The sequence below is a fragment of the Monodelphis domestica genome, chromosome 5, assembly GCF_027887165.1.
Source record: "Monodelphis domestica isolate mMonDom1 chromosome 5, mMonDom1.pri, whole genome shotgun sequence".
NCBI classification, from domain to species: Eukaryota; Metazoa; Chordata; class Mammalia; order Didelphimorphia; family Didelphidae; genus Monodelphis; species Monodelphis domestica.
The window spans coordinates 4,625,556-4,651,960 of record NC_077231.1 but is presented as its reverse complement, the minus strand read 5'-3'; the positions used below and the strand labels follow the sequence as shown (position 1 = coordinate 4,651,960).

At 42.9% G+C, this 26,405-nt stretch overlaps 1 protein-coding gene across 3 annotated transcripts in view; it reads right to left on the bottom strand.

The window, feature by feature from the left end:
• Positions 1 to 26,405, bottom strand: part of EFCAB6 (EF-hand calcium binding domain 6) — a 245,006-nt gene that overhangs the window by 74,035 nt on the left and 144,566 nt on the right. For all 3 annotated transcript variants that reach the window (XM_056797487.1, XM_056797489.1, XM_056797488.1), the window contains exons 24-25: positions 16,175 to 16,330; positions 6,545 to 6,740 (exon numbers count right to left, since the gene is read on the bottom strand). In XM_056797487.1, the coding sequence (XP_056653465.1) occupies positions 6,545 to 6,740; positions 16,175 to 16,330 (352 nt within the window). The remainder of the gene's footprint in view (positions 1 to 6,544; positions 6,741 to 16,174; positions 16,331 to 26,405) is intronic.

Sequence of the window (26,405 nt, the reverse complement as noted above, 5' to 3'; positions counted from 1 at the left end):
AAAAACAATACTTGGAATTGTTCTTGTTGACTATATGCTTCCCACATTAGCTTGCTTGATTCTCTCATGCTAGAAATGTTATATTCCTTGCTTCTGGCTCTTCCAGGGAAGAAGCCTGGAAAAATAAATCATGAAGTGCTGCTAAAACTGCCAGCATGATTATCTCTCTTTTTTCCCCTTTGCCTTATCCTGCTCCCATCCCAAACAATATCCCAGTCATTATATGTGGCAAAATTGGGATGTTAATGCACTGCTGGTAGAGTTGTGAATCGATCCAACCATTCTGGGAGGCAATTTGGAATTATTCCTAAAGGGCTTTAAAAGACTGCCTGCCTTTTGATCCAGTCATACCACAGCTGGGTTTGTACCCAAAAGAGTTAATAAGGAAAAATACTTGTACAAAAATATTTATAGTCTCACTTTTTATAGTGGCAAAAAAATTGGAAACTGAAGGGGTGTCCCTCAATTGGGGAATGGCTGAACAAATTGTGGTATATGATGGTGTTGGAATACTATTGTGCTATAAGGATTGATGAACTGGAGGATTTCTATGTGAACTGGAAAGACCTCCAAGAATTGATGCAGAGCAAAATGAACAGAACCAGGAGAACATTGTACACAGAAAGTGAAACACTGTGGCATAATTAAATATATTGGACTTCTCTACTAGTAATAATGCAATGACCCAGGGCAATCCCAAAGGACATATGAGAAAGAATGGTATCCACATCAAGAGAAAGAACTATGGGAGTAGAAATACAGAAGAAAAATATATGATTGATTACATGCTTTGAAGGATATATGATGAGGGTTTTGGCTTTAGAAGATCACTATTACAAATATGAATGATATGGAAATAGGTTTTGAACAATGACACATGTATAACCCAGTATTGATTGTCAGCACCAGGAAGGGAGGAGGGAAGAGGGGAGAGGAAGAAAATGAATCTTGTAACCACAAAAATATTCTAAATAAAATTTTTTTAAAAAGAATTATTGGATTGTCTGAAAGTCAGGATCAAAAAGGAGCCTGGAAATAATCTTTGAAGAAATTATAAAGGAAAACCACCCTGATATCTTGGATCCAGAAGGCAAAATAGGAATCAAGAGAATTCACCATCACCTCCAGAAAGAGATTCCAAAATGAAAACTCCCAGGAATATTATAGCCAAATTCCAGAGCTCCCAAATCAAGGAGAAAATACTCTAAGCAGGCAGAAAGAAACAATTCAAATATCACAGATCCACAGTTAGGGTGACATAGGATTTAGCAGCTTCTACATTAAAGGATTGAAGAACTTGGAATATGATATTCTAGAAGGTAAATAAGCCTTCCTTAAAATAAAAAATCACCTACCTAGTGAAACTGAGTATAATCCTTTGAGAAAGGGGTTGGGAATAGATGTTTAATGAATAGAGGACTTTCAAACATTCCTAATGAAAAGACCAGAGCTGAACAAAATTTTTGATTTTCAAATGCAAGGCTCAAGAGAAACATAAAAAGGTAAACAGGAAAGAGAAAGCATGAGGAATTCAAAAATGTTAAAAACTGTTTACATTCCTATATGAGAAGGTAGTACTTGTAACTCTTAAGAACTTTATCACTATTAGGACACTTATGAGTATACATATAGCTATGAGTTGACTATGATGGGGTGATATCCAAAAAACAAAATTAAATGGTGAAAAAGAGGGACATACTAACAGAAGTGGGAAAGATCTAGGTAGAAATGGTTACATGATCTCACATAAAAGAGGTATGAAAGCACTTTTACACTGGAGAAGAAGATGAGGGGGGGTGGCAGGTGACATTTGAACCTTAGTCTTCTTAGAATTGGCTCAAAAAAGGAATGGCATACACACTCAGTTGAATATAGAAATGTATCCTACTCAAGGGGAAGTTGGAGAAGAGAGACTGCTAGAAGGAATGGAGGATTTGAGGAGGCAGTGGTCTGAAGCAAAATACTTGTGAGAAGGGAAAGGATGAAAGGAATGAGAGAGAGGTCAACATACACAGTCATCATAACTGTAAATGTGAATGGGATGTGTGAATGGGATGAACTCACCCATAAAATAGAAGTGGTAAGAAAGTGGATTAAAATTCAGAATCCCACGGTATGTTGTTTACAACATATTTGAACAAAGAAACATATTTGAATCAGAGCACACATAGAGTAAAGGCAAGGGGCTGAAGCAGAATCGATTACACTTCAGCTGAAGTCTTTTGTTGTTGCTTTTTTTAAAAGCAGGGGTAGTGATCAAGACCTGAAAAAACAAAAGCAAAAATAAATCTAATAAAAAGAGATAAGCAAGGAAACTACATCTGGCTAAAAGGTACCATAGACATGGAAGTATTATGAATACTAAATTATGCATCAAATGGCATACCATTCTAATTTTTAGAGGAGATAAAGGAATTACAGTAGGAAATAATAAAACTATACTACTGGTAGATTTCAACTTTTTCCTCTCAGAACTAGAAAAAAAACTAACCAAAAAAATAAACAAGAAAGAAGTTAAGGAAGTGAATAGAATTTAGATATGATAAACCTCTGTAGAAAATTGAATGGGGATAGAAAGGAATATATGTAAAACAGGCATAAAAATATCACAAGCAAATGCTTTGCAAAGCAGAAATATTAAATACATCATTTTCAGACCATAATGCAATTAAAAATTACATTTAACAAAGAGATGTGTAAACATAGATTAAAATTAATTGGAAACTAAATCATCAATTCCTAAAAAATGAGTGGGTCAAAGAACAAATCATAGAAACAATCAATAATTTTATTAAAGAGAATGCCAATATTGAAACAACATTCCAAAATTTATGGGATGCAGCCTAAGCAGTACTTATGGTGGGGGATTTACATCTCTAATGTAAAGGGTGAATATTATGGTTGAGATTGAAAAAATCTTAACTTAAATGGTCGCCAAGGGAAATCCCAAATAATAAAATACCCAAGTCAGCTGCCAAATTCTTATGGTGATTTAATTACAACAAGAGGAAGATAATATTAGAGGGAGAAAGAGAGAGGGAGAGAAGGAAAGGAGTTTAACTCAGAACCACTCTGGCTCAAGTTGAGCCAAAGTGGACGTTAAGGCCTTGGAAAGCCAAGGCAAAGAAAGGAGTCAGTCCTTATCACTCACGTGACAGGTCTGAAGTAAAGCTGTCTGGGGGGGGCTTCTTCAAGCTCAAGCTCCAGGATTGAACTGAACTCTAGCCCTCTCCACAGGAAGTCACGGGAGAGGTTGTTCTCTACCTTACTTCCTGCATCTCACATGTGCCAATGGTGGCTCAAGTTTGACTTAGGACCGCCCAGAGGTCTGTCCTTTTTTTGGCACATGTCTGTTGAAGGCCATCTCCTCATATAATTAAATCTTGAATTTAATGCAGACCTTCCTAATCTTGTTAAACTAAGAAGGAAGGAGAAATGTAGTTTCCAAGACCTGATTCTGTTATTCCAAGTATTTCTATTGCTATTGATCAGGAAATAGCTAAATCAGATCTTCTAAAGATTAGGTCTGATTAGGGTGGAAGAGTTTTGAAATTCACAGTAAACACTTATATCAATAAAAGAGAGAAAGAGCAAATCAATGAATTGGACATACAATTAAAAAACTAGAAAAGAACAAATTTAAAGTTCTAATTAAATACCAAATTGGTAATCTTAAAAAATCAAATGAAAAATTAACAAAATTGAAAGCAAGAAAGCCATTGAAGTAATGAATAAAACCAGGAGCTGTTTTTTTTAAACCCTTACCTTCCTACTTGGAGTCAATACTGTGTATTGGCTCCAAGGCAGAAGAGTGGTAAGGGCTAGGCAATGGAGGTCAAGTGACTTGCCCAGGGTCACACAGCTGGAAAGTGGCTGAGGTCAGATTTGAACCTAGGACCTCCCATCTCTAGGCCTGGCTCTCAATCCACTGAGCTACCCAGCTGCCCCCTCAGGAGCTGTTTTTATGAAAATAAAATAAAATAAAATGGATGGACCATTGGATAATTTGATTTTTGAAAAAAGAAAGAAGAAATCCAAATTATCAGTATAAAAAATTAGAAGGGTGAATTTACTACCAATGAAGTGGAATTAAAGCAATCATTAGGCACTCTTTTACCCAATTATGTGCCAATAAATTTAATAATTTAAGTGAAAAAGATGAATGTTTACAAAGATGTAAATTGCCAATATTAACAGAAGAGAAAATAGAATATTTTAAATTCATATTAGAAAAAGAAACTGAAAAAACCATCAGTGAGCTCCCAAATTAAAAATCCCCAGGAGCAGATGGATTCACAAGGGAATTCTACCAAACGTTTAAAGAACAATTAATTCTAATATTATATATATTATTTGGGAAAATATGCAAAGAAGGAGTCCTACCCAAATTCCTTTTATAACACAAATGTGTGCTTGATATCTAAACGAGGAAGAATGAAAACAGAGAAAAAACTATACACTAATTTCCCTAATGAATATGGATGCAAAAATATTAAATAAAAGGAGATTATAGAAATACACAACAAAGATCACTATGACCAGGTCATAGTGATTTATACCAGGAATTCAGGGCTGGTTCAATATTAGGAAAATCATCATCATAATTTACTATATCAATAACAAAGCCAAGAGAATTCATATGATTATCTCAATAGATGCAGAAAAGGCTTTTGTCAAAATACAACACTCAGTCCTCTTAAAAACATGGGAAATCATGGGAAGAAAATGAGCTTTCAACAAAATGATTAGTGTCATCTTACCAAAACCATCAGCAAACAATGTCTGCAGTGGGGATAAGCAGGAAGCCTTCTCAATAAGATCAAGGGTGAAGCAATGACCATTATCACCACTATTATTTAATATTGTGCTAGAAATGCTAGCTATAACAATAAGAAAACAAAATGAAATTGAAAGCATTAGGAAGAACAATGAAGAAACAAAACTATCATTCCTTGCAGATGACATGATGATATAACTTGGAAAATACTAGAGAATTAACTAAAAAAATTACTTGAAATAACTTTAGCAAAGTCACAATATAGAAAAAACATCCACCTAAATCATCAGCATTTCTATATATTACTAACGAAGTCCAGCAAGAAGAGCCAGAAGGAGAAATTCCATTCAAAATAATTATAGATAATATAAAATTACATCACAAACAGAACTGGTGCAGCCGAGCTGAGAAGGAAAACAAAAAACAGGGGTGGAGGGTGAGAGGGGATTTTACATCAAGTTTCTCTAAAAAGAGAATTTTATACATTTTCAAATATACAAAATGAATCAAATTTATAAGAATACAAGTCATTCCCCAGTTTATAAATGGTTAAAGGATATGAACACGCAGTTTTCAGACAAAGTAATCAAAACTATCTACTCATATGAAAAAATGCTCCAAATCATTGAATAGAGAAATGTTAATTAAAACAACTCTGAGGTTTGCCCCACACAGAAACACCTATCAGATTGGCTAATATAACCAAAACAGAAATGACGGATGTTGGAGGAAATGTGGAAAAATTGGGATGCTAAGGAGTTGTGAACATACCCAGCCACTCTGGAGAGCAATTTCAAACTATGTCCAAAGGGCTATCCAACATGCACACCCTTTGACTCAGCAATACCATTACTAGGTCCATATCCGAAAGAAGAGACCCCTTATATATGTACAAAAATATTTATAGCTGCTCTTTTTGTGGTGGCAAAGAATTGGAAATTGATGGGATGCCCATCCATTGGGGAATGACTGAGTAGTTATGGCATATGAATTGTAAAGGAATACTATTGTGGTATGAGAAAAAAACAAGCAGAAAAACCTGGAAAGACTTACAGGAACTGATGCAAAGTGAAGTAAGCAGAACCAGGAGAACATTGTACACCACAATAGCTGTATAATTAATTGTGAATGATTTGGCTATTCTAAGCAATATAAAAATCTAAGACAATTCCAAAGGACTAATGATGGAAAATATCCATCTCCAGAGAAAGAACTGACAGTCTGGATGCAGATGAAAGCATACTATTTTTAACTTTATTTTTTCCACGAGTTTCTTTTTTTGGTCTGTGTTTTCTTTCACAACATGATTAAAAATGGAACTGTTTTGCATGACTGCACATGTATAGCCTCTACCAAATTGCTTGCCTTCTCATTGAGGGGAGAGAATTTGGAGGGAAGAAGAAAATGTGGAACTCAAAATTTTAAAAAATGTTAAAAGTTGTCTTTACACATCATTGAAAAAATGAATTTTTAAAAAGATGCAATCAAATATATATAAAACTAACCAGAAATTGCTAGGAAATTGACTGGGTGGAATTGTGTCCTTTCCATATTCTTCCTCCTCAGGGCAGGCTAAGTGCCCATCCTGCACTTGTTTCAGTTACTCCCATCCATCTCTCAGGGGATCCCCAGACTCTCCTCTTGCTTGGGCCATGGCCACCAGCTGCAGCCCAGTTCAAGCAAGGCACGGGGTAAGAGGGAGAGCCAGGATAATGTCCTGGGAAACCCAGAACCACCTGGAGGTGGTCAGAAGGGCAAGGGTGGTACCTTGTAGAAGTAGTTGTGGTTGGCCAAGACCAGATCCTTCATTCTCTTCAGAGCCTGTTCAGGAGTCAGCGGGGAGAAGGGGATTTGCACACTCTCTTCTTTCTCCTTGGAATGAGACTTGGAAGGTTTGAAGCTTTCCAAGGCTCTCAGGAATTCATGGTAGTAGACGATGTTGTCGCTATAGGGGATCCCCCAGCTACAAGAAGAAGGGGTCACACAGTCAATAACTAAAGCAGCCCTTTGTTGGGCAAAGAATTCTGGAGGGCCAGAAGCCACCACCTCCAGGAAGCCTTTCCTGCATAAGACCTGAGCCTTCCCTCATCTGAAGCTTCACCATCCATTTCTTTGGTATTTCCTGTAGAGACCCAGACTATTCTGTGTGTGTGTGTGTGTGTGTGTGTGTGTGTGTGTGTGTGTGTGTGTGTACACAAGCCAGCCCCTATTTTTTTTACCCCAAACTAGGAGAAATTTTGTCTAGAACAATTGTTCTAAACCTGGGGTCCATGAGCTCAGTTCTTAAAACATATTTTGGTTTGTCTATGTGATTAGCTTCCTTTGTCATCCTTTTCCTTTTAAAAAAATGCTTTGCTCTATTCTAACAAATCTACATGTACGTTTTCCAAGGATACGTGATTCGTGTTGTCTCCCTCCTCCCTCCACTGGCTTTTACATGTATTAGCTCTCAAAATCCACTTCCATATTGTTCATTTTTGTCATCCTCCTTTTTTAAAGCCTTTCCCTTCTGACTTAGAATCAATGGTAAGTACTGACTAGTTCCAAGGCAAAAGAGCAGCAAGGGCTAAACGATGGGAGTTAAGTGACCTGTCCAGGGCCACCCAGCTAGGAAGTGTATGAGATCAGATGTGAACCAAGGACTTCAAATCTCCAGGCCTATCTCTAACCATTGGACAACCCAGCTGCCTTGCCACAGCCCCTTGTGTTGACTGATGAGAAAGCGGATATCCAGAGATGGGAAACTGAGGAACCTGGAGCTTGAAAAGAAACAGCGTGGAGCCTGCTTTGCCATCCTCCAAGTTCCCTGTCTCTGGGAGCTGTTATTGTGCCTGATCTGAGCTTTGGGAAGGCATGGTCAAGGGACACTCCTCCACTGGGACCTGACCTCCAGGCATCCCTTAGCCCTGGGCACTAAGCAAATGAGGCTGGGCCCCTTGGAATTCAGCTCTGGCAGCACAGGGATTTGGACACAGAGGACCCAGCTCTACTTCTGCCTGAGCCTGGGATTCTCTCTCTATTAGAAGAGAGCTGGCCTGAGACCTGACAAGACCTGAGTATGAGTCTTACCTCTGACATACATCGACTCAGTGATCCTGGGCAAGTCACCAAGAGCACCCAGGCAGTTCTCAAGAATATAGAATTCAGAACAGATGTCCATCTGCATGATGCAGAGAGAGGGGAGGGGGGGGGGGAAAGGCGAGGAGAGAAGACAGGAGAGGACAGGACAGGAGAGAAGACAGGAGAAGGGAGCACAGGAGAGGAGAAGACAAGAGGAAAAGAGGAGAGAAGGGAGGGGAGGGGAAAGAGAAGTGGAGGAGAGGAAAAGAGAGGAGAAAAGAGGGAAGGGGAAGAGAGGGGAGGACAGGAGAGAACAAGAGAGGGCAAAAGAGGACAGGAGAGGAGAGGAGAGGAAAGGGGAAGGTAGAGGAGATGATGGGGTCAGACTAGAGGACCTCTAAGGCTCCAAATTCTTAAGATCATTTCTCTGATAATGTGAGTTGGATAACAAGAGAGGCAAGAAATTAAGGACAAGCACTTAAAGAACGACTTCCCCAGTCCACGTGAGAGATAATGAGGGACTGAACTAGACCAGGGGCTGGGAGAAGGAAGGACAGATTTAAGAGGCACCTTGAAGGAAGCCTGAATTGGCAACGCTCCGTGACTGGTGAGAATCCAAGTTAAAGTCCTTTGAAAAAGCTTTTCTTCCAGGCTTGAAACTGACATTGCCAAACTTTGCTCTCAAAAGCCTGGCAGAAATTCCTTTAAAATATATTTTTACAAGCAGCAGCTCGGCAGTTTAGTAGTTTTTCCAAAAAAGAAATCCATTTGGTTGTAGGTCTAAATATAGACGCCGTGCATGTATAAATATGCTCTCGTTTCTCCAGAGCTCTCCAAGGAGCAGAAATCCCATTTAACTCCGAACCTGTCATTCATTCATCCCTGCAGCTGACAGGGACCTTGCAGAGGCTGAGATCAGAGCATTCAGAGACAGGAAGGACCTTACAGGCCATTGAGTCCAACAGATGGGAAGACTCGGGGCGAGGCTGAGGAGCAACCTCAAGGTCTCCAGGAAGCAGCCGGGTCCTGTCCTCTGGGTTTTTCCTTCATCTCTACCATTCCTAGCCTGAATTAAAAAGATTTTATAGCAAGTTCCTTGAGGGCAGGAATTGTTTTCTGTTCTGTCTCCCCATTGCTGGGCCACAATAGCCACTTAGAAAATATGCTTGGTGAATGGATGAATGAATGGATGAATGAATGAATGAATGGGTATTCTTAAGCTTGTTCACCTTAAATTGAGTGAATTTAGGGTAAGAACAGGGTTTCTGACCTGGTACTGCCACCTCCTACCTGTCTGACCTTGGGTGAGTCAATTTCTCTCTGAGATTCAGTTTTTCCTTCTGTCAAATGGGAATAATCCTACTCAGACACCCAAACTCTGGAGGAGTGTTTGGACAATAAAATGAGATCATGAACTTGGCATGCTGTAACCTCCAACACAGAATCCATGATGGAGAAACATGATACAATGGAAACAGCACTGCCTTTGAGAGTCAAAAGACCTGTGTTCAAATTCTGGTTCTGCTGCTTATTAGCTGGACAAGTCACTTCACTCCCCGGGCCTCAGTCTCCTCTTCTGCAGGACTCAGTGATACTTGAGGTCACTCCTAGCTCTTGACTTAGAATCCTAGGATTTCCTACGAGTCACAATTTCAGCTCCATTAGGAACACAGTGGTGACCCACCACAACTGCAAAGGGCTCATGATGAAACCCACTGTTCCGTCAGGATTGAAGCTGATGACCTCAGAGTGCAGCCTGAGACATATTTCTTTTCTTTTTATTGGGAGGGGGGAGCACATGACTAATGTGGGAATTTGTTTTGCACGACTACATGCATATTTGTAATAGCTCTGCTTTTCTTGCCTTCCCAACCTAGGGAGGGAATTCAAATTTGTAGATAAAATAAAGTTGAATTTCTTTAGAAAGAATCACAAAGGCACCAAAGAACAACAGAGAGAGATAAGGTGGATAGACATAGGTGTCAATGGAGCTCAGGGGCCTCTCTCAACAATATCAAAAAGAACTCAGCCACTCATGTACCTCCCAGTTGTTGTTGTTGCTGTTGGGGGGTCAATACTAAATCTGTGACTCCGTGATCTGTCCTTCCAACTGGGCTCCGATTCAGAAAGTGCAGCCCAAAGAATCGTATGGAGACGACTGAAGGGGTGGCTTTGTGTCATGAACAGGACAAGAAGACTTCTTTGACTCAAAGTGTCTGTTCTTTGCAGGGATCCTTTCTCCCAACCTTCAGAGCTGGCCAAGTTGGAATGCAGAAGATGCGCGATTGCCTATAGCTCTTAAGGAGCAGAGTAAGCCTGGCCCCTAGCAAGGAAGGAGAGAGCTAAGAGTGTATGACCTGAGTCATACCGCAGGTGGTTCTAGACACTTGCCCTCTGAGGGCTCGTTTCTGGCCTTGCTCTCCTTCCTTCCCACTGAGAAGGAAAACAAAGATTTGATTTTGTTCCCCTTCCAACCCTCTCTTCCCTGGCACAGCTCTCTCTGTTCTACTTGTCTTTTCTTCTGGAGGACAGGGCAATAGGGAGTCTTCGTTCTCCCGGGCTCCATTTTTACCTCTAGGCCAAAGATTCCCAAGCCTACATTTCCAATCCTCTCTCCTGAGCTCCAACTGCCTGCTGGACAGCTCCACCGGGATGTCTTGTAAGTTGCTCTAACTCAATATGTCTTGGTTCTTCCTAATACCCCAGATTCTATCAATGACACCCCATCCTTCTAGTCACCCATGTCCAAGCCTTCATAGCCATCCTCAGCTCTGGATTCTTAATTCCTTCCATAATCTCCTGTCCATTCAAGAGGCCATCATCCTAGCTAAGGCTCACAGCCAGGGGGCAGCTGGGTAGCTCAGTGGATTGAGAGCCAGGCCTAGGGACCAGAGGTCCTAGGCTTAAATTTGGCCTCACACTTCCCAGTGTGTGACCCTGGGCAAGTCACTTGATCCCCATTGCCTAGCCCTCACCACTCTTCTGCCTTGGAGTCAATATTGACTCCAAGACGGAAGGTAAGGGTTTTTATAAAAATAAAAATAAAAAAAGAAAGAGCCTCATCCTGACCTCTGGGTTGAGATTCTCTTCTCTCCAATCCAGTCTTCACCCAGCTGCATGCCACTTTCCAGTATAAGAAGTTTGGAAAAGAGGCAAAATACTTTGTTTGACCTTTAAATGCCCTAGCAATGGCCTCCAGTGGCATTCCAGTAACTCCACTGTTTCCAGACTAATGGTAAATTGCTCATTCACTGTTATGTTGCAACCACATGTTCTCCAGAAATGTTATTTCATCTCCCACCTTGGGGCTTTTGCACTGATGTCTGCCAGCCTGCAATGTTCTCTCACCTTACCTCTGCCATTTGTCACCCTCCAAAAAACTGTGTCCAAGAGCCATCTCCTCCAAGAGACACTCCCCCAGGCCCCATGATCTCTTGCCCTGGAATTACTTTGCACTCATTCTGCCTATAATGGGTATTTATTTCTCAATGCATATCCACCACACACCTGGAGCTTAATAAATCCTTTTTGGATGATTTGATTCAGAGCCCTTTCTATGGGCACTGATGGAGAGATGAGTCTTTTGTCAGGAATGTCTATGTGGTTTCATGTCTCTCAACTAGGTAGACCCAACTAGGTCAAGGAGAAATTGGGACATTATCCATTCAGAAATCATTGGGATTCTCATCTTTTTAGGATCATTATTACAGATTCCAGTTTCCTCATCGATGAGTTGCTTTTTGACGTATTTGTGTGTTTGATTCAGTGAGGAATTTCCCCAGGGAATTCAGGTATTTGATACTTTCCAATTTAGCTGGTATCTGGATGTTCATTATTGAACTAAGAATTCTCCTTTTAGTCCCTAGAAATTTGGTAGGTCTCATTAAATCTCTGTCTTTTTCCTTAAGCAGAATTGAGTCTTTCTTAAATGGCTTGCCTGGTCAGTGCCTAAGGAGATCCCCAAGAATGAGGTCTACCAACGGATCTAAGATGTAGCAGCTCATGAATACCGATGGCAATACGTGGAATACGTGACTCAGATATAAGGAGGATTCACTTTGCCATTGAGGACATGCATGAACAGCAGAGGGCACAGCCTGGTCAAAGAGTAAATATTAGGGAGAAAAATAAAGACCTGGTGCCTCCTACCACAATCAACACCCAATGCCAACCCATTCAAAAAGCATTTCTAAAGCACTCACCTTGTTCTAGGCATGGTGCAAGGCGGTGGGTATGCAAAGAGAAAAGAAAACAGCCCACACCCTCAAGGGGCAGGAGTTCTAAGGTAATATGGAGAGGCCCATAAGGACTCCACCTGCATGTTGGAAACAGCCATCATGGAAGATGGAGGTAGTGCATTCCATAAAATGGTACCCAAGGATGGAAATCTGCACTGGCAAAGGGTACTCCCACACCCAAGGTGTCCTAAGTTTCTAGGATCCCACGTTCTATGTGAGAGGCACCTCAGCATGATGGAAGGAGCACTGGATTTGAAGTCAAAGGACCTGCTATCTACAATAGTTGTGACCTTGATCAAGACACCTCCCTGCTCTCACTCCCATCCAGGTGCTTGTCAAGTCTTGATTCTATCCTTCTCTCTACTACCCAGACACTACTACCCCTTTTTGGGACCTCATCACTCTCACTTAAACTAATAGTTTATTTGAAAGAACAGATTATTTGACTTCCTGGCTTCCTAAAAGTGTTACTAGGGAAGGACAGAACTTTGTGCTACAACATACTAGCCTTGTGACCCTGGCCAAGTCAACCTCTATTTGCCTTTGTTTCCTCAACTCTAAAATGGGAATAATAATAGCACCCACTTTACAGGGTTGTCATAAGGATTAAATGAGATAATAGTTGTTAAAGTTAAAAAAGGGGGGCTTAGTACAATGCCTAGCCCACAGTAGCCACTGTGGAAATGCTTATCCCCTCACCTTCCTCTCTCCTACTGCTCTGCTCAATAAACCCCAATGGTTCCCAGTTACCACCATCTAACATTTGAAGACCTGCACACACAATCTGACACCTGCTTGACATTCCAAGTTTCTGGCACCTTCCTTCTCCCACATTACTCTGCTCCTCCCCCACCCAAACTCATCTCTCTGTCTCCTGTCTCCGGGTCTTTACATGAGCTGTCCATCATACTTGGAATGTTCTCCGTCCTCATTCCAACCTCTTAAGAATCCCTAGTTCCTTCAAGGCTCAGCTCATGTGCTCTCTCATGGGAAGTCTGGGCAGGTACCCTTCCTGGTGAATGTTCTCTTCTTCTACCCCCATCACCGTATACTTGGAAATTTGCTTACCCATTATATAATTGCTCATATTCTCATATTATATATATGTGTATATATATATGGGTGTGTGCATATATATATAAACAAAGGCAGGGCCAGCCTTTTTTCTTCCTGTCCCTAGGACCTAGCCTAGTGCCTGGCACTCTTAATAAATGTTCCCTGAATTGGAGGAGGGAGCCAAAAGGAAGCAGAGGCTATCAATGATCATCTGCGTCTCTGAATGAACAAGAGAACTTGCCTTCCTCTATCCACAGCTGCAAAGCGGCCTCCCATATTGCCCGTCTCAAGCCAGCTAAAATGCTGGCAACAGAGTACGAAAGAATAATCAACAGTATTTCAACGGAAAGATAAACTGCCAACTTGGTATTAAAATTTAGTAATAAAATCAAATGCATATGCTAATTGCCTCTGTCTTATTGAGGGAAAAAGTCTATTTTGAACCCAGGAAAGAAGAATGCACAGATAATTACAGATAACAGAGATGGTCTCTCTCATCAAGAGGGCTTTGAGAAAAACAAACATTGTGGAGAGACGGTTTCTTTTTTAGGACGGCAATTCATCCCAGAGTTGCTCACTCCGCTGGAAGGTAAGCCGGGGAGGCTTTTGGAGGAGCTGCTTGGAAGGGGTCAGGTCTGCTCTGGGAGAGTGGGTGATCTTACACTCACCGAGGACAGGAATTTGTTGGGACTGCCTCTTGGGAGGGGGCCCTCCATCTAGGGACTGAAGCAGACTCCTCTGTGTGCTGGGAATCAACTCATTGAGGAGGAAACTCACTTAGGGGAGGACTGGGACAAGCAAGGGAAGAGAAGCTTCCATAGAAGCAAACAGGTTGCTTTTAACGTTTACCCTAACTAGGAAAGCATGACAGAAGGATGGGGTTAGGATGCTGGATTTGAACCCTACGTTGATGTGGGGGGTTCTTCCATCGGTGCAAATCGCAGCCCATCCAGGTCACCCCAGCTGTGAGGCTTGTGTTCACCAGAGAGGAGCCACCCAAAGCATTGATGGTCTGCTGCCATTCCTCCCGGCAATTCTCCCTCTCCATCGCCTCAATAAATCCAACCACCCACAAGTATTTATTAAGCATCTACTATGTGCTCTTCATGGTGCTAAGTGCTGGGGACACAAGTATCATCCCTATTGATGGTAAGATACAGATATCAAACATCTATCCATCCTTTAGAGCCCAACTCAGATTCCATCTCCTCTAGAAAGTCAACTACGATTCCCACTTTGTTGATGGCCCTGCTGCTCGGATGTCTCAGAGATCTATCCTCCAGTAGGGAGAAGGGAAAGGAGGAGGAGGGAAAGGAAGACAAGAAAGGAGGAAGGAGATGGAGAAGGGGAGGAATTGATGGAAACCAGTTAGCTCCACAGGAAGAAAAGGGAGGCTCAAGAGGAAGGCTAGGATTCTTGCTGGAGGCAGATAGGGTGGTAATACCTAATAGCAATGAGAAGGCTGAGCTTCTCACCTGTGAGTTTGCTTTCTCTGCCAGGGAAAATGACTAATAGGGAACTGATTCCTAAGGGAAGTGCCAAGACAGAGATTGGGAGAGCCCTGGGCTGCCCTTGATTGATTCAAGTCGCATGGGCCAGGTGACCACCTCCTTGGGTCATGAAGGACCCGGCAGATGGGATTTCTGAGCTGCTGAACAACAGAAGAGGAGAAAGGCAGATCCTGTGGTGAGGATCTTCAAAGAGAAGAGTCTGCAGGCTAGAGGTCAGCAAGTCCGACTTCAATTCCTGGGGAAATTCTAGGATGAGCATTAAAGAGATGGTTGGCACGCATCCAGAAAGGAAAGTAGTGATTAAGAAGAGTCAGGAACATGTCAGGTTGCCTTCATTTCCCTTTTTGACAGGGTTGCTAGCCTAGTCGATAAGGAGAATGCTGTGGGTATAATTTACCTAGATTTAAGCAAAATGTTCAGTAAAGAAAGAAGCTTGTACTATTCTTGAAGAGAAGATGGAGAAATGTGGGCTGGATGATAATCAAATCAATCTAGAGTTCATTGCACCATCAGACTCAAAAAGTAGTTGTTGCTGGGGGCAACTAGGTGGCTCAACGGATTGAGAGGCCAGGCCTGGAGTCAAGAGGTCCTGGGTTCAAATCTGACCTCAGATACTTCCTAGCTATGTGACCTAGCTGGCAAGTCACTTCACTCCCATGGCCTAGCCCTGACCTCTCTTCTGCCTCAGAACCGATACACACTCTTGATTCTAACCTGGAAGGTAAGGGGTTAAAAAAAGTAGTTATTGCCCATAGTCAGACCCCAACCTCCTAGTAGGACTCCCCCCATTGCCTCATCTCCCCAAACCCCTCATCTATGACCGGATGTCCCCACAGCCCACCTGGATTTCATCATTCAGTGTCTTGGGGATGCCACCTGCTCTGATGCTCATTTGCAGCCACTCCCAGTGGCTATCACACACACTCATACACACTCACACACTCACACTCTCACACACATTCACTCACACACTCACTCACACACACACACTCAGCTGCCTGTAAATTCTCTCTGGCAGCTGTGTAGCTTATGCCCAGGATCTGTGATATGGAATGATCTGAGCCTGACTCCTAGCTATGGGCTACAGGAGGGCAGGCACCCTCTCTGAGCTAAATTCTGGGTCCCACCTCTCCCTATCAGACAGCCTGGCGCTCCTGCCCGCCAGTGGCAGGTGCTTCCTATGTGGTTTCTGTCCTGTTTCTAGCCTGGGGCTCCTTGGACTTCCCATGATACAAAGCCCAACCTCTACCCCTCCCCAACTAGATCCAGGCCCTCCGTGTGACTTTGTAGAGGGTCGAAGTCCTTAACTAAGCTGCGTCCTCACAGACAGCTCTGCCCGCCAGACCACAGGCAAGGAGGACGCTGCGGCTCTTCTTCCATCATCCCAGGGGGCCCTGACCGGCCCTGCAAGCAGAGCAGAGCATAAGGCCAAGAGGGCCGGCCCGGTCCATTTGAGAGATCGCCGAGATCAGAGAAGCCCTCATTACTGTGGGGTCTGCGGGAAGGGAGGAGGAGGAGAGCAGGTTAGAGACCTTTTCAGCATCATCGTGATCTCCTCTTCCGTTATGTTTGGCTGATACTCTTGCAAGACCTTCTGCAGGTCGTTCATGGAAATGAAGGAGTTCTTGTGCTTATCCACTTTCGCAAAGGCCTGGCTGAGGTCTTGTAGATGGTCCTTAAACTTCTCCCTACAAGAAAGAGGAAAGTCAGAGTGCTGAGAGTTTGGCCGCTCGTCTGGCACCGAGGACCCCTCATGGGGGCCCTTTGCTGGGCTCTGCACGGGCGAGTGCAGGCATCCTGGGAAGATCCCTTCCCACTCTGGAACCTCCGTGCCCCTCGGTTAAAGGGGAGGGGCTCGTCTGCCCTACAGGCTTCACAGGGTGGTTGGGAGCCCCAAAGGAGATCACCAACGGCTACAGAAATGGGAGTCAGAGCAGGGGGCGTGGGCCTCGGGGGTGAGTAATGAAGGGGAAAACGTCCACAACCTCAATAAACCAACTCAATCAGCATCCAGTCACTGCCGCCGTGGGGCTGGGCACCGTGCTAAGGGGGGACACAAACACCAAAATGAGGCAGCGCCTGTACCCAGGGAGCTTCCATTCTACCAAGGGGAGACTGTGGGGTGCAGAAGAGTCAATAAAAAGCACACAAAAAGATAGGTGGAAGTAGGAGGAAGTGTTAAAACTGAAGGGTTCATCCCAGTGGAATTGGCTATGGGAGGGGTGTAAATCTTGAAATCTCTCATACTTATTAATGTTAAAATTTTCCCCATCAGGGAATTCTTAATTGGAACAAATTCCCTACTGGAAACATTCCCCATTTTGATGTGAGAACTCACCAGGATCAGAAATGGGAGGACCTCTACTCCACCCGTACTTAAGAATGCTTTAGGGCAGAAAAACTCCTTGCTAAACAAAGAAAGTACTTGGATCCATGCTTATGGTGGGGCAAGGAGTTCTTTGAGCCAGGCCTGTTTTTAGAATTGATACAATGGGATGCTAGGTACCTAAAAGGGTCGGGCAGATTTTGTCTTAATGAGATTAGTTGACTCAGCTGTGTTTTCTCTAGTTCAGACTTACTGAGGAGATTGGTTGACTTAGCAGTAATTCAGATGGGCAGTCCTTTGGAAAGTGTCTACAGTGATTGGTGGATGTAGGGACTTTTAGGGGAGGTGACATGGGAGAAAAACCCCTATATAAGAAAAAGCAGAATCTCTTGATAGAGATATCCTTTTGGAGAAAATCCTTTTGGAGGATCTCTGATGAGGACCACTTGGGAAGAATCTCTTGAGAGAGGCTCTGGAGAAGGGAAACTCTTGGAGGACAATCTCTAAGGAGGTCTTGCTGGAGCTCCTCTGAGGGGACTCTGTCCCTCTGGAGGCTCTGGAGAGAGGCCCTTTGAAACAGTCTCTGGCTGGAAGGCTCTCTGGTGAAGTCAGCTGAGATGGAGCTGGCCTGGTGTTACTAGAATCCTTGTTTAGTCAGACCTTGTGGTGAGTGTTAAAAACTGACTGACTGATCTCTCTCTCTTAAGACTCAGGTCTAGGCCATGTTGGCTTGAGGCCCTTCATACTTATTCCTTTCTTACTCTCTCTCTTTCTTTGATTACTCATTGTATTGTTAATTAAAATCTCTATAAAACCCAGTTGACTTGGGTATTTGAATAATTGGGAATATTTCCCTGGCGACCACCTTATATTTGATTTTAAAACCCAAGACACTGTAGTGAAACATATTTCTGCGGTCAAATTTACTCACCCTCTCTTATACCTATCACAATTTATATCTTCCACTATTTTAATCACTACAGTTTAAGACCTCAACCATTTTAAATCTCACAGGGGGTTGGGAGGAGGGGAGGGAACGAACATGAATCATATAACCATGGGAAAATAGTCTAAATTAATTAATTAAATAAATGAAATTTAAAAAAAACAATTCTTAGGGGTAAAAAAGAGCTGAAGGGTTTGTGAAGGGCTGCCTGCTAACACCCCCCCCCCAAGTTCATTTGGATTTATTGGGTCTATTTCTTGTATATCCTTGCCAAGGTGTCCCAAAAGGCTTTCACTACGGCTCACACGTGCACTAACGCTTTGGGGACACCCTGCCTATCGCTTAGGCTTCCTCTGGTGGAATTTGAGTGCACGTAGCAGGGTGCCTGGCATACCGTAGGTACTTAATAAATGTCTGTGGATTGGCTGAGAGGCTGAGGCGGCACCTGACTTTCTGAGCTTGGAGAGAAGCTAAGGCTTCCAAAGGCTCGGGCACAGCCCGGTCAACGGCACAGGGCTGGTGCAGGGATCAGACAAGAGGAAGGGGAAAGCCATCCAAAGAGCTGAGGGGGAGGCGCAGTGGTCAGGGGGTCAGCCAGAGCCCGAAAAGGATCCACTAACAAGAATCCTGCCTGGGAGACCCCTCACAAGAGATCATTCAGCCTCTCCCTGAACATGGAAGCGATGGGGGACTCACTACTCCTTGAAGTAACCCAGACAACTTTGATTCTCAGGAAAGTTGTTTCCAATGTGCTGGTTCTCCTGTGAGTTTCCCTCCACCCTCTTCTCACGCCCCTCCCAGGAAGGCTGAGCATATCCTGGACACAGCCTTCACCAAGCCACTGTTCAAGCATGTCTCAGAGAGGCTGATTTCAGCACCATGGAAAGAGCCTGAGCTTAGCAAAGGCAGAGGCCCTGTGTGTGGAATTCTGAGGGGCTCTCTCAGCCCCCAGCACTTGTGGAGAGAGAGAACTGGACCCCATGAAGCACTACATGCGAGCAAATGGTTGTCATGGAGCCAACATGGAGCAAGGCCATCACATGGCATCCATTTTCTTGCTTTAGAAAAAGCTGTATCAAGTTTTTCCTTCTTAACTTTCATTTGAAAAAGAATTTCTTTTTCGATCCTTCCCATCATCCCTCCACAAAAGAAGCAAAATAAAATCTGTGTATTCGATATGTATACTCAACCCAAACAAATTCCCACTTTGGCCCCAGAATCCAGTCACATTAGTAAATAAATGTAAATAAATTGTAGCCCTGGGCCGAGTGACCAGTAACCTGAGTTCTAGACCTTCAGGTCTAGAATTTCCTACTAATACTCTATGCAACTCTGGTCAGGTCACTTCCCTTTCCAAAGCCTCAGTTTACTTATGTGTAAAAATAAGAGAAGGTCCTCTAAATGTCCTTGGTTCTCTGTAAAACCAATAAGAAAGATCAGGATTTGAACTCAGGTTCATCACAGATCTAGAGTTAGAAAGACCTTAGGAGTCGTCTAGTCCAAATTCAGCATTTTAGAAATGAAGAAACTGAGGCCCACAGTGGGACAGAGACTTGCCTGGGACCCTTCCCATAGCATTCCCAATACTCTTACCAATGCCCAGAGTTACCAAAAAAGGACATCAATTCTGTAGGCTACACATGCTTAGAGTACTGAGCTCTTCACAGGTGGAAGGAGTACCCATATTCATGAAATCTAGGGACCTTTTTTAAGAGTAGATCACAAATTCCCAAATCTACCTGCTGTCTGAGAGCATTTTGATTTCACAGCATTGCAAAATTTGGATATGTGCCCTATTCCATTGGATTTGAAGTTTCAAGAAGGCAAAGATCATATTTTAATTCTGTGTATACCTCCCAGCAATGAGAAAAGAGCCGTGCACAGGAGGTACATAATAAATAAGTGTCTCTTCCAGGTCTAAATACTAAAATTGGAGCTAATGGCCTTTAGAGCAGAGAAGTAAAGCCTAGGATGGAGAGACAGAGAGCTCTCTGTCTAAAGGACTTCTGTGATGAACACTAAGGGAAGCAGTGTGAGATACTGGATAGATACAAGATCTGGATTCAATTCCTGCCTTTAATATATATTGGCTGTATGACCCTGGAAGAGTCACTTAACCTCTAAGTGTTCTGGGCACCTCTCTAAGACTTTAAGTTACACAAAAGATACCTACCTATCTACAATGGTAGATGGATTTTCCTAGCCATCATTTCCCTATACTAATGAAATTGCATAGCATCATGGATTTAGAGTTGGAAGGAACCTTTGATGCCACCAAATCCAATTCTTTAATTTTATAGGAAACTGAGGCACAGAGTGGTTAAGTGATTTTTCACATAGCTAGTCAGAATGCTTGAATTCAAGTCTTCCTCTCTCTACATTCATCACTCCACCTACTGTGCCATCTAGATTTGTAATGTCATAAACCTGGATCAAAATAATAACTCACATGTCTCCAGTTCTATAAAGTTTTTAAGAGTAAATCACAAATTCCCAAACCTGCCTGGTGTCTGAGAGCATTTCAAAATGGAAAGCTGGGATGGAGGGAGCAATGGCAGTGTGGAAGGTAGAATCTCTACAGAGGTAGTACCTGGCTGGTTGAGAGCATTTCTTGACCTCGGGTCCATGAGCCTGCATTTTAAATGTTTGGATAACTGAATCTCAATCTAGACAGGAAGGTGGTGGAATGGATAGAATGCTGAATTTGGGAGTCAGGAAGGCTGAATTCCAGTCCTGCCTCAGATACTTCCATACCTGACTCTATCAGCCTCAGCCTCCTCATCTGTAAAATGGGGATAAGAATAGCAACTATTCCATAGGGCTGCTGTCAAGATCGAATGAGAGAAAGTGCCACCTACAGAGCAGCCATCATAATGAGTTTCCTTTTTCATGTTGTGCATTAACATGTTTAGATTTTGTTAAGATTTTATGTTGCACATTAAAAACAGGCTTCTGGGATGGAGCTCTTGGCTTTCACCAGACTGACTGCCCAAGGAATATGACTCAAAGAAAAAAAATTAAGAACTCCCAGATGAAAGAGATGAACCATGACTCTCAGCTAAGATGGTTGCCTGAATGGGAGGCAGATTGCCCAGCTCCTGCACACCTCCTCCAGCAAAGCCAACCCAAGAATACTACCAAATTAGGTTACTTCTTCAGTGCTGTGCCAATCAGTCTACCAAAGGACTGTCTTATAGAGCCTGAAAAAATAGTAAGGAAATTATATGAAGAAACCAAAAGTCAAAATCCCCAAGGATAATAATGCAAGGGGATCTGTCTGGACTCGATATGAACTTGTACTCCTCCAAAGCAGTAACCATTACAATGATTTGGTGCTGACTAAAAAATAGAGAGGTCAGTCAATGTAACAGGTTAGGCATACACCACTGACGCCATGTTTCTTCAACCCCCGCTTATTGCGGGAAAGACTCCCTCCCTCTCTGAGAAAATCTTCTGGGAAATTACCTAGCAGCCTGGCAGAAAATAAATTGAGAGCACCACCAAGAGAAGCTCCAAATGGACACACGGCCATATTATAAAGAGATTGGACCTATTAGTAGGGAAAGAGTTCTTGACCAAATAAGCAATCGAGAGGATTGCACAAGAGAAAATGGGCAGCTCTAATTAAGAGGCACAATTGGTAGAGTGCCAGGTGTGGAAGTGGCCTCAGACACTTACTAGCTGTGTGACACCGGGCAAGCCACATTCTCTTTTTGCTTCAGTCCCTTCATCTATAAAATGGGGTAATAACAGCACTGACCTCCTAGGGTTGTTAGAGGATCAAATAAGAAGACAATAATATAGACTGCTTAGCACAGTACCTAGCACATAGTAAGCACCACATAACTGTTAGTGGCTATTACTATTATATAGAATTGTAAAGGTTTGCACCGCAAATCAAATATAGCCAAAATTAGAAGGGAAGCAAGTCGTTGGAGGGAAATCCTTGCAGCAAGTTTCTCTGAAAAAGAAATTTCATCATTATATTGTACAAAATCAACTGTGAAGGACTTATCTACTCTCAGCAATACAATGACCCAGGACAGTTGTGAAGGACTCAAGACAAAGGATGCTCTCGATCCACCTCCAGAGAAACAACTGATGGGGTCAGAAGCAGATCAAGGCAGACTATCTTCCACATTCGTTTACTGTGGTTTTATTTCAAGGTTTTGATTTACTTACAAAAGCGTGTTTCTCATGATCATGCATGTATAATCCAGATCAAATTGCTTACCATCTCTGAGAGGGGAGGAAGACAATTTGGGTCTTATAATTTCAGAAAACACATATGGAAAATTGTTATTGCATGTAATTGGGAAAACAAAATATCTTTGGATAAAAAATAGTTTTATTGCCAAGATATAGAAGGAACTGATTCAAATGTATAAGACTAAGAACCATTCCCCAACATATAAATGGTCAAACAGGGAGTTTTCAAAGGAAGAATCTAAGCTATCAACAATCATATGGAAAAAATGTTCTTCATCACCAGTAATTAAAGAAATACAAATGAAAGCAACTCTGAGGTTCCACCTTACACAGATCAGATCAACAAAGATAACAAAAGAGGCAACTGACAAATGTCAAAGGAGCTGTGGGGGAAACAGGCATAATCCCACAAGTCTGGTGGAGTTGTGAATTGGTTTAGCCATTCTGGAGAGCAATTTGTACCTTTGCCCCAAAAGTTATTAAAATGTGCATATGCTTTGACATATACTTCTAGGCCTATATCACAGAGATAGAAAAGCAAAAGGAACCCAGGCATGTACAAAAATATTCAAGGCAGGTTTTTTGTGATAACCCTAAATTAGAAGAAGAGTCATTAACTAACCTTCCTATTGCAGAGTAGCTAAATAAATTGTGGTATATAAACATAACAGAACATTACTGCACCCTAAGAAATGAAGGGCAGTTTCAGAGGAAACTGGGGAGACCTTTATAAACTGATACTCTGTAAGGAGAACAATTTATACAATAATAACAATAGAGGAAAACACCTTGGAACAAATTTAAAATTCTGATCCACCGATGATAAACCATGAGACTAGAGACCAACGATGAAACAATGATCACCTCGGGACAGGGATGAACTCAAATGCTCAAGAAGAAACATAGTTTTGGCCATAGCCAATATGAGAATTGGTTTTGCTACTAACTGTATGTACAGTGGATGGGGGCTATGATTTTTCTGTTCTTTTTAAATCTGTCCAATAGGAGAGGAGTAATGAGAGGGACGGAGTGATAAGAGAAAAAGTTAAATAAACACTTATTGAGCACCAACTACATTGTAGACAACATTTGAAACACTGGGGCAGGATTGGGAGGGACACAAAGATGAAAAAAGGTCCAGCCCCGGTCTTCCAGCTGCTGCCAGTCTAGTTGGAGACACAAGGCACACACAGCTAAAATGCAAATTAGCAGCATCACTTCAATGGGCATGGGATATTTTTTCACTAAAATAAAAGAGATGATATCAGAGAATCCTGGGCAATTTGAGTTGATACAGAGGAAAGTGGACGGACCCAAGAACAACATCATAAGGAAAATCCACTTTGAAAGACTGAAGAACACTGAGCCATGCAATAACCAGTCATGGATGTGGAGGACTGATGATGGGCTACCCCCATGCCCACAACCCAAAAAGAGATGAGAGATACATACAGTTTGGGATACGACCACTCTAGGGATGAATTTTTCTTGACTGTGTTTCTTTCTCTCGTTTTTTAATCAGGGATGGAGAAGGAAGAGAGGAGGAAGGGCGACTAGGTGGCTCAGTGGATAGAGTGGCAGGGCTGGAGTCAGGAAGATCTGGATTCAAATTTGGCCTCAGATACTTCCTAGCTATGTGACCCTGGTCAATTCACTTAACCTTGTTTGCCTAGCCCTTGCCCTTATATCTTAAGAGTTCTTCCTAAGACAGAAAGTAAAGGTTAAAAAAAAGGGGGGGGGGAGATTAGCAGTGGCAATGCCAAAAAAAGGCACTGAAGCGTTTTAAAATGTACAGAAAAGAAGAGAAGGATGTTCCAAAGGAAGCAGAAACAAGAGCCCCATCTTCTTAGTGATGTGTAGAATTATATACTCGGTTTTCTGAAAGCCAGGCGAATGAAATGGAGATGTGTGGTTTCTAGAAAAGCTTCCTTTTATGTTCTGTCATGCCCATTTGTGTGTAAGTTCAGAATTCAAAATTAAAATGAAGAAAAACAAATAAATCAATGGCCACCCCACTCACACTGGCCCAAAGAAGACACTATGGATGTAAGGCCCTCGATCTATCTCCTAGGGGCATCCTTACACCCCCAGGAGGAGCCCAAGTGCGGGCTCCCCTATAGGTGTGTGTGCTCCAGGTATGCTCCATCTCACGCTGCACACAGCGCTCTCCTTGGCACTACTATTATCTTCCACTTAATCCTTCAAAATGAAAGCAAATGAAGGCAGAAAATCAAAACAATTCTAAGATTCATATTTTTAGAAAATTGAGGCATTCAGTGTTTCCTGGACGGAGCCATGGTTTCCAAGCAGTAATTATTCCTCTTGCAGAAGGAAATCTGTGCACAGAACAGGCGAGAGAAGAGTCTGAAGTCAAGGAGAAGTCACAATGCCCAAAACTCCCCATTTGTGGCAAATGTGCAGGAGGCTTTTTGAACCCCAGACTCAGAAAATTCCAGGCTGGGAGGGATGACAGGGGTCATCTGGGTCCCCACTCCTAGACCCGCCTGAGGCAGCACAAATCTACCTACCAGCTGTCACTTCTGTCAGAGCCTCACTGTAAAAGAAGGGGGGTAGGACTAAGGGACTCAGGGGTCCCTCAAATTCTACACTGAGGGTGCTGTGCTTTATTGGACCAATTCCAGTGAGTGACATAATCACTGGCTCCTACTCCTTTCTTCCTTTATTCATTCAACCAGCTATTAAGAAAAAATAGTTCCTGCCCAAGACCAGTGCCTTGCACAGAGCAACTAATCTTGTTAATTAATGATTGATTGATTGATTGATTGATTGCTATCAAGAATCATGGCTTTAGAACTGGAAGAAATCCTAAAAGGCATCAAATTCAATCCCTTCATCAGACAAATGAGGAAACTGAGGCAGGCAGAGTGATTTGCTCAAGGTCACCCAGCTAGAAAGAATCTGAGACATAACTGAACTCGGGTCTTTCTGAGACCGGACCCAAAGCTCTGTGTACTGGGCCACCTATCCATTCCAAGTTGGGGTAGGGAGAAAAGTAAATGGAAAGCAGAGGAGAGTAACCCCAGAGTCCTTTTGGTGGAGAAAGGGAGGTGGGCTGGAAATCCCCAGAAATGTCCTAGAGGAAGAGGTGAGTGAATAACTACACCCTGAAGGGGGTTTAAGGACTCCAAGAGGGATGCAGCTCGTCACAGAAAGTCCTTCCTTCTCCTGAGTTTGGAGCAGCCCTCCACCGTTCCTATTCTGCCCTCTCGGGCATCCTTTCCCCATGGCTGAGCCTCTGCTCACTGAGCAGGTCTTCCCCTGCTTGTTCTCTCAAGCTATACAACTCCAGTAAGGAGTTCCCATTCTGAGTGGCCCTGGCAGGGGCTCTCCAGATTCTGAATGTTCCACTTAAATGTGGTTTTTAAAACAAGAGCAGATGCTCCAAATAAAGCCTGGCCCGATAAGGCTCAGCCAAGGGACCAAGTCCAGCCCTAGAGCTTGCTCGGAGAGTGGGAAAAGCACCGAGAAGTCATTCCACCCACAGCCCAAAATGGAACTGCTACGATCAGGGGCTGACCTAACCGTTTATTCCTGGGTTCAGTCTGCGCAGTTCACAAGAGGAGAGTGCTCCCAGAGCCTGCAGCAAGACCATTCTGACCCTGAACATCCACAGAGGGGGTCGGGGGAAGAGCCCTTGCCTGGGAGTCCAAAAGCCTTGGTTCGGGGTTTGGCTCTGCCATGATCCCCCCATCTGTCCCTTGCCCTCTCTATAAAAAGAAGGGGGCAAGCCTCATTGGCCTCTAAGATGCCTTCCCTCTAACCTAAGATGCAAAGATATCTCACTTAATCTTCTTGCTTGTGTCCAAGTCCAGGAGTCTGTGATTCTAGGCATAGCTCTGTCCTTGGCTCAGGGAGGGCAAATTTCAAAGTGGGGCAAAAAGCCTTTTTGGACTCTTGGCATTTGGGACCAAAATTCTACACTAGGATCTGTCTCTGTCTTTGTCTCTCTATCTTTTTCTGTATGTCTTATATCTTTGGATAGATTTCATATAGTACATATTATATATAATATGAAAAATATAAATATTGATTTTCATATCAGAAATGAGAAATGGACAACAGAAATGACACTGACACTGACTATAATAATTTTATCCAGATAGTAAACCAATTGAAATGAACTGCTACAGTGAGAACCCACCTTGACAGCTGAAAGAACGAGCCTGGGGCAACTAGGTGGATAGAGTCAGGTTCTGGGATCCTTTCTGGCCTCAGACACTTCCTAGCTATGGGACCTGTGTAGAGGGAGTTTTATCCCCCC